Source organism: Coffea eugenioides, chromosome 9 (assembly GCF_003713205.1).
Source record: "Coffea eugenioides isolate CCC68of chromosome 9, Ceug_1.0, whole genome shotgun sequence".
Classification (NCBI taxonomy): domain Eukaryota; kingdom Viridiplantae; phylum Streptophyta; class Magnoliopsida; order Gentianales; family Rubiaceae; genus Coffea; species Coffea eugenioides.
The window spans coordinates 2,799,402-2,814,123 of record NC_040043.1 but is presented as its reverse complement, the minus strand read 5'-3'; the positions used below and the strand labels follow the sequence as shown (position 1 = coordinate 2,814,123).

General features: G+C 36.0%; 1 protein-coding gene and 1 non-coding gene across 3 annotated transcripts; one reads left to right on the top strand and one right to left on the bottom strand.

Annotated features, from left to right (window-relative positions):
• Positions 1–346: 346 nt before the first annotated feature.
• Positions 347–427, bottom strand: TRNAL-CAG. The gene has a single exon. It is a non-coding gene; the product is annotated as a tRNA-Leu (tRNA).
• A 4,433-nt stretch (positions 428–4,860) lies between these two features.
• On the top strand, positions 4,861–9,712 carry LOC113783060 (ras-related protein RABA5a). 2 transcript variants are annotated; one of them, XM_027329082.1, is made up of 4 exons: positions 4,861–5,172; positions 7,534–7,572; positions 7,824–8,465; positions 9,070–9,712. In XM_027329082.1, the coding sequence occupies exons 3-4, from the start codon at positions 8,126–8,128 to the stop codon at positions 9,405–9,407; spliced, it is 678 nt and encodes a 225-aa protein (XP_027184883.1). In that variant the 5' UTR covers positions 4,861–5,172; positions 7,534–7,572; positions 7,824–8,125; the 3' UTR covers positions 9,408–9,712. The 2 variants fall into 2 exon arrangements, with proteins under 2 accessions (XP_027184883.1, XP_027184882.1); XM_027329081.1 differs by having other exon boundaries at positions 4,861–5,176.
• Positions 9,713–14,722: the final 5,010 nt, after the last annotated feature.

Below are 14,722 nucleotides of genomic sequence, written 5' to 3'. Positions count from 1 at the left end.
TGGCAAAAAAAAAAAAAAAGGTGTTTTGGTAATATTGAGAGGCTATTCTGTTTACTATTAAAACGCTTTCGATTTAAGGTGCATACTTTCAAATTTATTATCCCTAATCTCTAGATGTTATCCCGCTTTAATTGAACATTTGCAAATATTTATTTGTGAGAAGCAATTGTTTTTGGGCCAATAGAAATCAGCAGCAGCATCTGTTCCACCATAAGTGCAGGTCATCTGTGTGACGGATCCAAAAGTGTTGTCAAGTGCTGAAGCTGCCCGCTTGTTGCCGTTGGCCCAAGCTGTGGGCTTGATTACTTAAATTAAAGGACCAATTGTGAAGGGGAAAAAAACTAGATGTCAAGAATGGGATTCGAACCCATGCCCTTTCGGACCAGTACCTGAAACTGGCGCCTTAGACCAACTCGGCCATCTTGACTTTTTGTAACGCTTTTCAAAAATTGGAAAAACAAATTCGCTGTACAAACATCTAGATTCCGAGTCTGTAGTGAAATTATCCTCTTAACATGGCTCAAAAGGAAGCATAAGTCAATTTGAGCTTCACCTAAATAGGTAAAAAATCAACCATTTTCATTGTTTGGGTATTACTAACATCAAAGAACATGTACTCGGTCTCAGGTACATACGTGACAGTTTCTCATACACTTGATTTGTCAAGAAAATAGTACTCAATCTTTGCAATGATGATGTAAGCAAATAAAATTGGGGAAATAATACTCAATCCAAACAAACCTATGTAACTTTGTTTGGATTGTAAGTTATTTGTGATATTTTTACTGTAGCACTTTTTGTGATGTGATGTATGTGAGATAAAAAGGTAATTGGGAAGATAAAAAGATATATTGAAAATTGTAATGATGATGTAAGCAAATAAAATTGGGGAAATAATACTCAATCCAAACAAACCTATATAGGACTTCCAAACAAACCTATATATATATGTAGTGTAACTTCCAACTTAAGTAAATGAAGTTGAGTGGTGTTTAGAGGACGAAATAAAATTCATGCCGGCAACCTTTGCATTCAACTTTTCTCTTCTTAATTCAACGGGTAAGTAATTTCGACCATGCTTCATCGTTGCATTATAAACTGTTTTATAGGAACACAGAGAAGATGATCATCGTGGGTCTTAAACGAATGTCTACATGTTACAATGGAATGATCGTGTGGCCGAAAAACGGGTTATGCGCCTACCTAATTGATAGACGTAGATTCATTCTGTCCAACTGTAGTTCACATCTATGCAATTCTACTAGATGCAGCTGTTAATTTTTGGAGCCGCGAATGGACAACCCAACAAAAAAAAACGAGAGTGCGCCTGGCAATCGGGCAAACAAAAGTCAGGATGGAGCCTGGCCTAGTTGCAATCCTCCCTCCCTTCAATGCTTGATTTAGACAAGACTCGGGGGGGGATGGGCATTTACACTTGGATTGCAGACAGCTAGTAAAGTCTTGCAACATCTGCTCACCGCCCGCCTGCAGGAGCCAGCAGAGTCGCTGAGATCATCAGCTTGTTTCGATTCTAGCACTGCACTTAACCTGGATACCAGTAGTAGTATTGAACAGAACGAATCACTAGTGTTGGCTAATACATGTTGACTGAATCGGTCGATTCTTTACCAAAAAAAAAAAGTGAATGTTCAGTTCAAATCTCGATGTGAAAATTGTATTAGCAAATAACCTACCTATAAGTGCTTCTATAAGCGATTTTAGTCCTCGTGAGCAGAATGGAAATTTCAGAAACTTTTGTTTTATCCAAAAAAGATAATAATGAACAAACTTAACTATCGGTACTGTACTCGATGGACGTACTGCACAATAAAAGAAAAGGATATGCACTGAAGCTGTACGTAACAGGCAATATATGTCAAACTTATATTTATAAATGTGTATCGGCGTTATGCGTATAGAGAGAAACGGATGGATGGATGAGGTGAATTGGGGAAGTGTCGATTGCGAAGCGACAACCTTGGTACTATTCAGTATTCAAGACAGAACCCACCAGCTAAGGTTGGTTGCACCAATCACCATGCATGCATCTACGAACCATATAGGCATGTAGATAGTACTAGTAACTCGTAGCCTGCTGTTGCGACCTGCTGGCCCCCGGGGGACCAATTCTTGAGACAATAATTGCTTGAAATTGCAAAAGCCGGCACTTAATTTGCTGCTCAATTGGTATCATCACTCCGTTGCAGAAGCTGTAATTAAGGAATTTGCCTCGCCAGTCCATAAAAAAGCATGACTTGTCACATTCTCCTTTCAATGTTTTTACCAGAAGCAAAAGCTTGCATGAACAGCAAAACTGGATGCCTCCATCCAACGCTGGTTCTTGCAGACTTTTAAGTAATTGATCAAAATATGGTTCTGTGGGGTCGCAAACAACGTATCCAATTTGGCACAGACCCAAACTTTTGTCATACATAATCCCCCTACCATCAATTAAGCTGATGACTCCTGGTTCAAACAAATTATACTAGTATAGAATGAGCAACAATCATACAAAGCATGTGATGCGGGTTTATTGCCCCTCGGGCGCAGATCGGCTGGCTACGGGATAGTCGCATTAGGCCTAGGTCGTGTGGTCGATTCTGGTTCTCCTACCGTCTCGTGTATTCATGGGACGGGGTGCACGGGCGTAGGGAGATTAGTCTGGCAAAAGTTGGGACACTCCTTATGTTGACCAAAAAAAAAGTGATACGGGTTTATTGTAGCATATGAATTTATCTTGTTTGATAACATCATCTTTTGATTTTTCTTTTACCTATAAATCTCATACTTGACGTGCGTAATTTGTCTTTAGCAGAATAAAATTTAAGCCGCGTACTCACTGAAAGAATACTCGACATGCGTAATTTGTCTGAAAGAATTCTTGTATCAAAATTTTGATGATACTATTTCATTGATCATATTGTCTATGGGTCCTGAAATAAGTTTGTAAACTTTTAAATGAATATTTCAATACCTATACACCTTTTTTTTTTTTTAGTGTAAGTGCAAGTGTAAGGTCTCGAATTTAAAATCTCTTACTTGCACTTCTCCTTTCCGCATCACCCAACCCATTCTTCCCTCTCTCAATACTTATACACTTTGAAAAAATGCTAAAAACATCATGCAAATATACTTAATTTTGTAATGTCCACCTACAAGGAAATATAGGCAACCATTATATTATGCAAGATGTTAATAAAAATATAAGGATTAATCTTCTATACATTAACGATATATACATTTTTTCATGATTAGGTGCATGATATATAATCAAATTTGAAACCAAAATTTTGCATATGTGTCATACATCCAACTTCGATAGTGTATATACACTGTCAGTATATATAAGATTAACTCAAAATATAAAGGTTGCATGTTATTCCTTATAAGACGCAGGAAAATGATAAGTGTGTCTGGATAGTTATATTTTAGGGAAAATTTTTTTATTCCACTATAAACATATTTTTCAAACACTTTTCAAATTTTTCAATCATTTGTTTAACTTACATACATTAAAATAGAAGAAATGCTATTATTTTTTTAAAATAAATTCAAAATATTCTTCGATAATTGAATGATAAATTCTTTTATTTCGACTGATCATAAAAGCATGTTAAAAGCAAGAATATTAGGATAAGGCATTGACTCTCTTTATCTCTCTTTTTTTTTTTTGGGATAAGTAATAGATTTTGGGTTGACTAACCGTCACACCTTACTATCCAATTCATTCTTCCCCTGAAAAAGTATGCGTGCAAATGAATCTAATCAAATTCAACACTCTAATGTTTAAAACTTATTTGATTATTTTAATGAGTTATTTTATTTAACCTTGGCTCGTTTATTTGTCGAATTGAAGTTGAATGGATTTTTTATCTAGTTTGAATTTAACTTCACTAGTTGGCGAACCAAAGTAGAACGAACTCTTACGAAGTTGAGCTCAGATTCGAGTATGGAGTAATTTGGTTATCTTTCAGCCATATTGATGAGGCATTAACTTAATTATTTATTTGTCGAAAAGAGAGAGAGAGAGTGGGCGACTTAGGTTCCGTTTTGAATCTGAATTCTGAAATCTGAATACCGAAACAATTAATTTGCTGAATTTTAAACACTGAAAAAAATTTATGAATGTCTGAATTTTAATGCTAAACCTATTTATACTGTTTGATAAACATTTATAACTGAATGCTTAATAAGTTAATTTTGACAATTTTGCCCTTATATCTTTTCATCAAAAAAAGAAATAGAACCTATGATTTAATTAGCTAAAAATGTTAGGTATGAAAATGACAATATTTATTTTTAAATCAAATTAATATAAAAGATGAATTATATTATATGAGTAGTATAGAGAATAAGTGAAAGTCATTCAAAAAGGAGAAAAGAGAAATAGAAAATCATTAGATAGAGAATATTGGGTTGTTTAATTATATAAGAATTTTGAACATAATTAAGAAACAAGGGTAGATTTGATAGATAATATAAGGTAGTTGAAATAATTCTATTGATTCTTATCAGAATTAAGCATTCAGTTAGGATTCTTGTGCTAAAAAAAATACACACAAGTTCAACACTACTTAACAAGTTCAGCAAATGGATTTTCATTTATCAAACACTCAAAACATCTGAATATCTGAAAAAGTTCAGATTTAGCACTTTTTTATGTTATCAAACAGACCCTTAAACTATTGAGGTTGGCGTTTGATGGACACGAAAGACTCGAATGAGAAAACAAAAGATTAGGCCCAATATGAGGCCCAGTTGAAGCAATCGTCGAAAATCGATGCATTCGACTGGATTTAATGAGTGACTAAATCTGGCTTTGTCGTTATCTCTCTCTCTCTCTCCGCTTCCTATTCTGGTTTCTCTTCCCCACTTCTTTATTAATCTCCCCTCCCCTCATTGAATCTTGAAACTTAGAAACCTAACCCTATTCTCTCTCCATTTTGCACAAACTCAGAACCGTCCTAAAACCATTCCTTTTTTCCCCATCTTCTTCACGATTTTTGAGCCTTTTATAACAGCCCATGTTCAGAAGATCATTCCATTACCAGAAACTTTGGTTTCTTTTGATCTGCATTGGACGCGGACGGTTCTGATTTGATCACAGACAAAGACTCGTGATAAAAGAGAGAGAAGATATACAGGGGAAGGTTTCTTTCAATCTCTAAAGGAGTGGGTATTTCCTTAAAACCATTTCATTATTTCTTCCTTTCCTATTTAATATCCTTTTTGTTCCCCTTTATTATCATAAGTTTTACCTCATTTTCTTGAATTTTTTTTATACTTTAGTCCAAGTGGCTTGTTTTATTCCGATTTCTAGGTTCGAATTAGTAATGCAAATTTAAATTTTTACGGGTTTTTCCCCTTTGTTGCTTGTCATTGAGGGCAATGTTATTTGTTAGTTTACTGTGTTTTGTGATGATTCTAGTCAAATTCCACGAAAACGGTTCAGTAATTTTTTGAGATATTCTGGGCACGGTTATACCAGTAGCACATTATAAACGTGTGCTAGAAACAGTATAGACTATGGTCAGTGAACTGTTAGTTTTACTTTTTAATCGTTTGATGTCTTGTTTGAGTTGTGCCTTGATGGAGCATAATATCCTTTTATCACTTCGTTATCATTCTGGCCGGCTATTGTGAATTATGTACTTGCATCAACTTTATTCCAGTGTCCTTTGTTTGCTGTAGGTATGTATTCGGCAGATTCTTTTTGTCGATGTTTCTTATGATATAACGTCCTGGAAATGTACTATGGAGCGTTGATTGAGTGTTTATTTGCGGGTCCCAGTTGTGGAATTATGCTTTTCCCAATCTCATGATTTGAGGGTTAAAGATGGGGCTGTGGTGACTGTTTCATGTGAGATTGACTCCTCTGGAGTCAATAATTGAAGAGGACTGAAAATTCATTAGTTGGTAGAAGTATCAATAAATTGACTTTATTTTGATTTCAGTTAATTCTGCATTTGATTGACAGATAAAAAATGAATTTTTTCCCTAAATTTGTAATGCTTTGTCATGATATCTGTTGAGGTTATTGTTTCAATTACTTTCTGCTATCCATACCAAAATTTACATGCTAAAAAATAGCTTCTAATATGTTTAGAAATTAGAATAATACAACTTTAACTCATTACCTTGAAATCGATTTTTTTTTTGGTATTCATGTTGTCATTTATTGATATACCTATTGTATGTGTAAAAAGTAAAAGAGTACTTTAAATTGGCATCCAAATATGTTTTGAACGCTGTCCATAAGATGGAGTACGCTTCTGCTATTCTCTTTATGAAGGGTTTATCTTTAAATTTGTGGGTATTAGAGAAGTGTACTTTTGGACATAACATGAACTTGGTACATGAGAATTCATAGAATAATTGTACTAGTAGATTGGAGCTTGAGTCTAGTAAATTTGAAGTTGTGGTGAAACGTTTCGATACCTCTTGATCTGAGTGTTGTGATGATTTCTAAATAACTTTTTATCAGCTATACAAGCTAACGCAAATTTTGTGTCTTTTTCTTGCTAGAATTGGAATCCTTAGACCCTAGAGCCATGGGAAACTGGGCTATTTACCATCTCTCAGTAAAATTTGTCAAAAGCATGTAGAACCAGAAATATGTTCATTTAGTTGGTTCAGTTTGGATATTGCGGTTGGTGATATTCAAGCTTGATGAAATCTATGGGTGAATTAACTGAATTGGAGAACAATATTGGGGATAGTAAAATTGGAATAAAACAGGATATCTTCATGCCCCTTCATTTCTTTTCCTTTGTGTGCGTGTGTATTCTGGGTGGGGTGGAGGGGAAGGGTGGGTTGATTTCTGGACAAGATGAGTTGAGAATCGTGCAAGGAACATTGTGATCCTTAGTGAAGGAGAAATTTCGGTTTATTGGGGATTCCTAAGCAGCTGATTACTTCATCCACCCTTCCCCTTATGAATTTATTGGAATATTGCCCAAGTCCCTTATTTGTCTGGGAAGTACACAAGGATACGGGTGATTATGTAGGAATTTTCATCCGTTCATAATGCTTTCCGTGAGTGTCATATAGATATCAGATTTCTGGAATTTCTACAGATCTCAATTAGGGACACATGATACATATTAGTTTTAAAATTAATGTTCTTTAAGATTTGTGACTACGGAAGGGTAAAGTTAGAGATGCAGCAGGTATGTAGAGTTCTTTATGTTCGGCCTGTAGGACTTGATACAAAGATTCATGCTAGATACAACTGGGTTTTTGTTCTCTGTATGTGTATCTGAAGTTCTGAACTGTAGAGTTTATGCAGGTACTTTTGTCATAAAATCTGTAACTTCTCAAAAGATTTTGAAAATTAGTCCTCGAAAGGGACTTTTCTTGTCCTTCCTTTCAATTTTCAACCTTCTTCTCCTCGAGAAGTAAACAGAAGAGTGAAAATGAAATTTCAGGTGTTATAGGAATTATATTTGTTGTACTACTTCAATATTGATTTGTCTTGTACATGGATGATTCATTTCATAGAATGTTGCATAATGCTTTGTCCACTTTTTGTAGGTGGATTCCAAACTGAGCAGACCAGGAGGGGATGTGGAGGTAAGCTAGTGTTCCATTGTTAAATTTGAAAACTTAATGGTTTGGCTTCTAAAGTTAGCTTCAATGCATGTGAAGAAAATCTTGGCTTAAAAAACATGCTTACATTTTCGTTAATGGACAATCCCTTGTTTTTTGTTTTTCCTCTTTTGTTATGTGATTAAGGTGCTGGAAATTTATTTGAAATAGTTGTAGCATTAAACATGGATGATTTCTTGAAAGTTTTGATTGCCAATACTTTCTTGACATTGCAGGTACATGCCAGCTGTAGCACAGGGTTGCTATTTATATAAAACTCAGTAGCAGAGTTGGGGAATTGGCTTGAGTGGGAGTGTTTAGTCTTATTCTTGGTTGTCACTCCATCTGAGATTCCTTGCTGCCTGCAAGTGATATCTTTTGTCCTTGAAATGCCTGCCTTTCCTTCCAAGTTTCCTTTCAGGGCCTGTTTCCACATCTGGAAATAAGTTAGGTTTTAAATTCTCTTGGAATTTAGTCTGAATATTACTCTATAAATCAGTAACAATGGCTGTCTAGTGCACAGCGCAAGGGGCTTAAGATGGCTTTCTATTCTGCGGAGGAACAAACAGAGGATTACCTTTTCAAGATCGTCTTAGTTGGTGATTCAGCTGTTGGAAAATCAAACTTGCTTGCTAGATTTGCCAGAGATGAATTTTATCCAAACTCAAAATCAACAATAGGAGTAGAATTCCAGACACAGAAGGTTGAAATTAATGGGAAGGAAGTCAAAGCTCAGATATGGGATACAGCTGGTCAGGAGCGTTTTAGGGCTGTTACATCTGCATATTACAGAGGTGCAGTGGGAGCTCTTCTTGTGTATGACATCAGTAGGCGACAGACATTTGATAGCATTGGCAGATGGCTTAATGAACTTCACAGTAAGCAATACCAGAACTAGTATATAGATAATTACGGTGTATAGTATTCTGATTTGCAGGAGTCGTGCAAAGCATTAGGCAACCATCTGATTTGACATATGCAAATATGAAGGTTTTCGACTTCCCAGGATTGAGATATCTGTTGCCTTGACAAAAATCTTCTTTTTTCCTTGTTCCCTATTCATTGGACTGCAGCCTGTTGTTTTCAGTGACTTTTGGCTGGTATTCCATTTTAATATTTCAGAGAAAGAGTAAGGATCTTTAGGTTGTCTGTTGGTAGTATTAGATCTGCCATGAAAATTGTAGCTACGGTTGATGTCCTATTATATTGCTCTAGTTGGTATCTTGTCTGGAGTATTGCAATTTCTTTAATCTGAAGAACCAGGCATGCTCATGAATTTGATTGCTTTCAGGTGGAATGATTTTCTGCTTATGTATAAAATCTTAAAACCTATTGACAGTGCATAAAACTGGCTTTTACCAGTCTGCATGATGCTTATGTGCTGATTTAGTTATTGATGCAGCTTGTTTGTAATTAGTGCTGAGCAATTTTTTCTCCCTAGTTGGTCCGAAGGTTTAATTTGAGTCTTAACCTATTGAACAGCGCACTCTGACATGAATGTTGTTACAATACTTGTTGGGAACAAATCTGATCTCAAAGATGCCAGGGAGGTCAGCACTGCTGAAGGCAAAGCCTTGGCCGAGGCACAGGGCCTTTTTTTCATCGAAACTTCAGCTTTGGATTCATCTAATGTAGCTGCTGCTTTTCAGACGGTGGTTAAAGAGATTTACAACATCTTGAGCCGAAAGGTTATTCAATCTCAAGAGCTCAAGCAAAAGGATCCTAGCTCGATTGGAAATGGAAAGACTGTGGTTCTACAGGCAGATGGGAACCAAGATGCAGATGAGCAAAGTAAAAAAGGTCGGTGCTGTTCATCGTGAAGTTGGGCATTGTAAAGACATTCTTCTCTCTGTGATCTGAATGTCTCAAATCCCTTTTGGCAATTCTGTTGTAGTTCGCTTTCCTGATTGTGAACCAATTCCTTGTTAGTGTTGAAACAGCAGGGAAAGTGTCTTTTGATAGCGTTCAGGGGGCTATAGGTGAAACTGTACCCACAAGAGTGTAAATGACCTGTGAGAGGTTACAAGATTTTGTTTTTGTTCTCCGATTTTTTTGCCTTCTGTCCGGTTTGTTTGAATTTGTATGGTTATATGTACCCTTGTAAAGTATGTTAATTTCATGGATCCTCTCCATGTCATATTCGTTTATAATAGAATCTCTAGTTATACGTAGCAAATCCCAGCTTTACGGTTCGATAATATCTACTCTACTCTACGAAACCAACCAACCAACCAACCAACCATCCATTGGGGTTGGTCCGATGGTCAGCTATGGGAGGAGGATCAAGGGATGGAAGAGCTATTATAGGAGATCGAATCCTAGCCATTGGGAGTCCTATTTTTGATGTTTAGCAAGGGCGTGGAGAGACAATTTTTTTTTACTGTTTTTGGAACTAAGGATCATCTGGAAGTCAATTAAGTTATTGTTTGACTAAATAAAATACTATTAAAAAAATTACGCAAAAAGTTTTCCACTTTTGGCTTAAATAATCCTTAACCTTGTTCCTTTTTTTTGGGTCAGAAGGAAGGCAGGGTCCTTATTAAACAGCTATCATTAAAAATAAAAATAAAAATAAAAATTCCACTTGCTGCGATAACAATTTTTTATTATGAATTTGTCCATACCTTTTGCATGAAAGGTTTCTTTACTCCCCCCTATAAATAAATCGGGTGCAAATGCCTACCACTAGATTAAGTGGAGCTCCGTATATGGACCCATCCGTTCAATGGAGGAATTCTTTTTATTTGCTTATATATATATATATATAAATATGTTATGAGAAAAGAAGGAAGATATAGGGTCACCCAGCGTTTTTTTATTTTTATTTTTTTTTCCCTTTTCATTTAACATATAGGACCACACAACATATTATTATTATTGCAGAGCATTTGACAACAAATTGATAACGATTTGAAACCTGCCAACTGGAGAGTGATGGGGATGGACTATGCGTTAAGTGTCAAAGAAGCACTTGCTGGGCTGATACAAAGCACCACATTCTGGTTCTTGCATTTTTTAATCCATTTGTTGGTAGTCGACGTGGCCAACGACAGCTGGCCAGGGTCCCTGCCCTCTATTCCAGGGATTCAGTGGGCCATTCCTTTTATCCATTTTTATTTTATATATATATATATATATATACACACACACACACACTTTCACTTTTTGGAGGGGCTTTCAGTACTTTGACTAGAACATCTGGGCCAAATTTGAAAATTTGTAAACTTCATCATCTTCTCCGTCTTTTTCAACCTGCGCTGCCGCCATACTTCCACTAAATATAAACCTGCAGCTGAAATTCGGGCTGGCAGCGAGCTTTCCATTCCAAAGTTTACTGCCACACACACATATAAAAACCTTCTACTACTATGACTCACTCGTTTTTGTTTGCACTTTTGTCCTTTCACGGGGCAACCATGGTGAAGTAAATTCGGGTGTCGGATGGAGTGGGAAAATACAGATCGGGTTCGAGCGAAGGGAGTAAGGAGTTGCCATTATGGAAGGAAGAGGAGATGGTGAACATCCATGGTTGCACTTGCACCACACTTCAGGGACTTCCCATCCGAATGCAAGGTTTTACCCGCTATGAATCCACCGTGTTGACCGGCCCGTTTCGAGTTTCTTTTCCTCTGTTTCTGCAGTTTTTTTTTTGTGACGAAATGGACGTTGGTGTAAATGAGTAGGGATTTTCCTTGAAATTCTTTCCTTAAGCCTACTTTGGAAGTATAGGAGAGAGAAGATGAAAGGTTATGAGAGAGAAAGGTAAGAACAAGAAGGGAAATAAGTTTCCTCCTATCCTGTTTGGGAATATAGGGGAAAAAAAACTTTCTTTTGTTTGGAAGTTGGAGAGAAATAAGCAGAAAATATTTAAGGGGCCGCTTAGTAATTACCATACTTGTTGTTTGCTAAATAGGAAATGGTGTTGAAAAGTTGGAATAACCTTGTTTGGAAAGGGATTTTCTATCTAAAAATCTCTACGTTTGCTGCGAGCACATTTTCAATCATCTTTTTATCTCATATATATCAAATCGTTACGGTACATTTTCTATAAAAATTCCTGAAAATTGCAATCCAAACGCGGATTGGTGACTCTCAATTCCGAAGTGAATGGGTGGATTTTGTTAATTCCTGTATTTGTTTTCAAGATAATTTTTATTAAACATTTTTTAATCCACTCACATTTTTTACCCTCACCATCTCTCCATTCTTTGCCATTCCATCCCTTCTCACCACTCCTCTCTTTCTCTATGGCATCTTAGAAACTTTTCCCTCGCTGCCATCACTCACCATGGCATCTTATAAACTTCTGCCTTTGCCCTTAGTAGTATCACTCACTAGGGCTGTCAATCGAATCATCTAAGTCGGATTTTAATAGACCTAGATAAGACTCACTTAGTTTGTGGGACATTTGGGTTTCAACTCACGAATTTCAGGCTAATATATATGAAGGTCATACTTGACTCATAATACATTTGGGTTTTGAGCCTAATTCGGGTTCAATTCAAATTCATTTATTACTCCTTAATTTTGTTAATACAATCACTATAACCATTAAGTAGTAAAGTTAATTTAAAATTAACAACATTAAAATTACACACAAACCAGTAAAAGTTCATTAAAAATACATAAATAAAAAAAATTTCAACAATAATTGTCTCTAATTCTTTTAAAATACATGAAAATAATAATAAAAGATGAATAGAATACCAATAATTTGTTTAATGAACTTTAATTGGACCGAGTTTATAAATATCCAAATTCGATTCACATTTTAATCGGATATAAATTTAGGTCCAAATTCTGCCTAGCCCAGAATTATAATAGACTTCCTTTTCTTTTGGGCCCAATGAATTAAGTTCGGGCCAATCTGACCCTATTGACAATCCTACTCCTCAACCTCAAAATCCTAATCCTACACCCCAAATTTCATCCATCACAGCAAGCCCCTGCACCACCTCTTCCCCAAATCCGAATCACTACCCACATCGCTTGAATCTGGTGCCACCCTACTCGAAATTCCCATTGATCTGTTTGCAAGTTATTGACAAGCTCTCAATTTGAATTGTATCAATTGACAAGAAAAGGAAAAGGTGAAATTGTTTCATCATCAGATCTGCTGGTTGGTGGGGATGATTGTTGTTAAAAGCTTCGTAAGATTGAACCCAACAAAGAAAAAGATAGGGAAAAAATGCAATAATAATTTTGATACCTGTTTCACAAAAAATTGTACCAAGCATTAACGATTTCGATGATACCTCTGATTCTTTATAATTCATTCAGTGTTCAATTCCAATTTCAAAGAACGAACCAAGTGACCCCTTAAATTACATATTTTACAGATGTCTCCTTTAACTTCATTGGCCTCGTGGCTTCATCTATTTAAAATGACGAGTAAAAAACCAATCAACCTAATAAGGCTAGGTTAAAAATAGTGGAGTACTGCCTAAGATCTTTTCTCAATCTATCCATTTCTTCCCAATTTTGGGAACAAAACTTTTGTAGGTTTGAAGGGATCCTATTTAGAGTTGTAAACGAGTCGAGTCTGAATCAAGTATCTCATGTTTGAACTATATTTATTAAATTACTCGAATAAGATTCATGGTTGTTCGATAATATTTGAGCTCTAAATACGTGTTTATATATGCAAAATCTTAGTTTGAATTTGAATTCGAACTCGACTCATTTAACATAAATAAGCCATTCACGAGTAGGCTCGAGACGTTCGAATCCAGACTATTTGTCTCACAAAATTGTTATAATCTGCTCGTCTATATTATTAAGAAACAACAGTAGGAATACAATACTAACCCTATATTTTGTGAAATGACAATTCGATTGTTTAAATTTGCGAACGAGTTCGTATTCGTTCGATTATTTATCGAGCCAAAATGTTTGTTCAAGTTCAGTTCATATAAAATTTCGAACGAGCCGTTATCGAACACAAACGAACATAAACGAGCTAAACTAACCAACAATTTGGTTGATCCTATCCTTAATCCCATCTCATGACTTCTTTTCTTTCTTGCATCAACGCCTAAAAGAGAGATGCTTTGACTTTCTTCCCAAATCCCTTCTTCTCTTTCTATTTCTCTGAATCCAAACGGCACCAATTCTGATGGAACTACTTTCCTTTACTTCGTTGGTGGTTTCTTAGAACCAAACAAGGTCTGACTATCAACGCACCCACTGCTAAGGCCATCTTGAAATTAAAATGGTTGACTTGTTGGCGGAGAATGGTTCTACGCCAAGCCAAAGGGCGGTTGGAAAATGTCTAATTTCGGTTGGCATATTAATACACTCTAAATGACCACAAATTAGGTGTGGTCATCAACCTTCGCATCTGGTGCGTCATTCATGTGCTTTTCTTTGTATTGTATACACATATAATTGTGATTGATGAGTCGTACCTGTTCTATTCTATTCTTTAGATGAGTAGGCAAACAAGCAATCCCCTCTGTCCTTCATGCATATCCCACCTTTACTTCAATTTTATATACTGATCAAAAGTTGGATCAAGGAACTAAATGTCCATATTTCAGTTTTTCCCCTCTGGGCTTGATTGTAGGTTAAAAAATTAATCTTTTTCAAAAACAAAATGTAAAGCACGTATGTGAAAAAAACTGCACATGTAATTCTGTGTGTGTGTGTGTGTGTGAGATGAGAACATTTCATCTTTAAGAGGTCATCATGTGATGACAGAGTGCCACGCCATCGGTTAAATCTTATGGTTCATCCCTTGCCTGTACATGAAGCAAGCATAGATGGCTAACTTATTATAGATCAACTCCATCAATCTTATGGATTGAAAATGGGGCCATTAATTACATTCTTATGGATTGAAATACTCCTAATTAATTACAAGATACATGTCGTCATCGACTCTTATTAGCCTTCACATGTCTTAACCCGTTTGGGTTGCAAGTTTTCTGGAATTTCTGGAAAAAAAAAGGGTATATATAGTAACGATGTAATAACGTTGGTGAGGTAGCAGAAGAAAAAAATGGGTGGAGAGAAGTCTTTCTTAATAACTCTTGCTTGACTTTCACAAAACTGGGCGCCGCTCGTGTTAGAAAATTGAAGGTGACTGAGCCTCGGTTATCATTCAGGCAATGGCAGATGAAGAAGAAGATTTGTC

Bases quoted from the DNA above. Each gene is read 5' to 3' on its own strand.
- LOC113783060 (XM_027329082.1), top strand. From the start codon at position 8,126: ATGGCTTTCTATTCTGCGGAGGAACAAACAGAGGATTACCTTTTCAAG. The intron at 8,466-9,069 runs GTAAGCAATACC...CCTATTGAACAG, and splicing joins ATGGCTTAATGAACTTCACA to CGCACTCTGACATGAATGTT.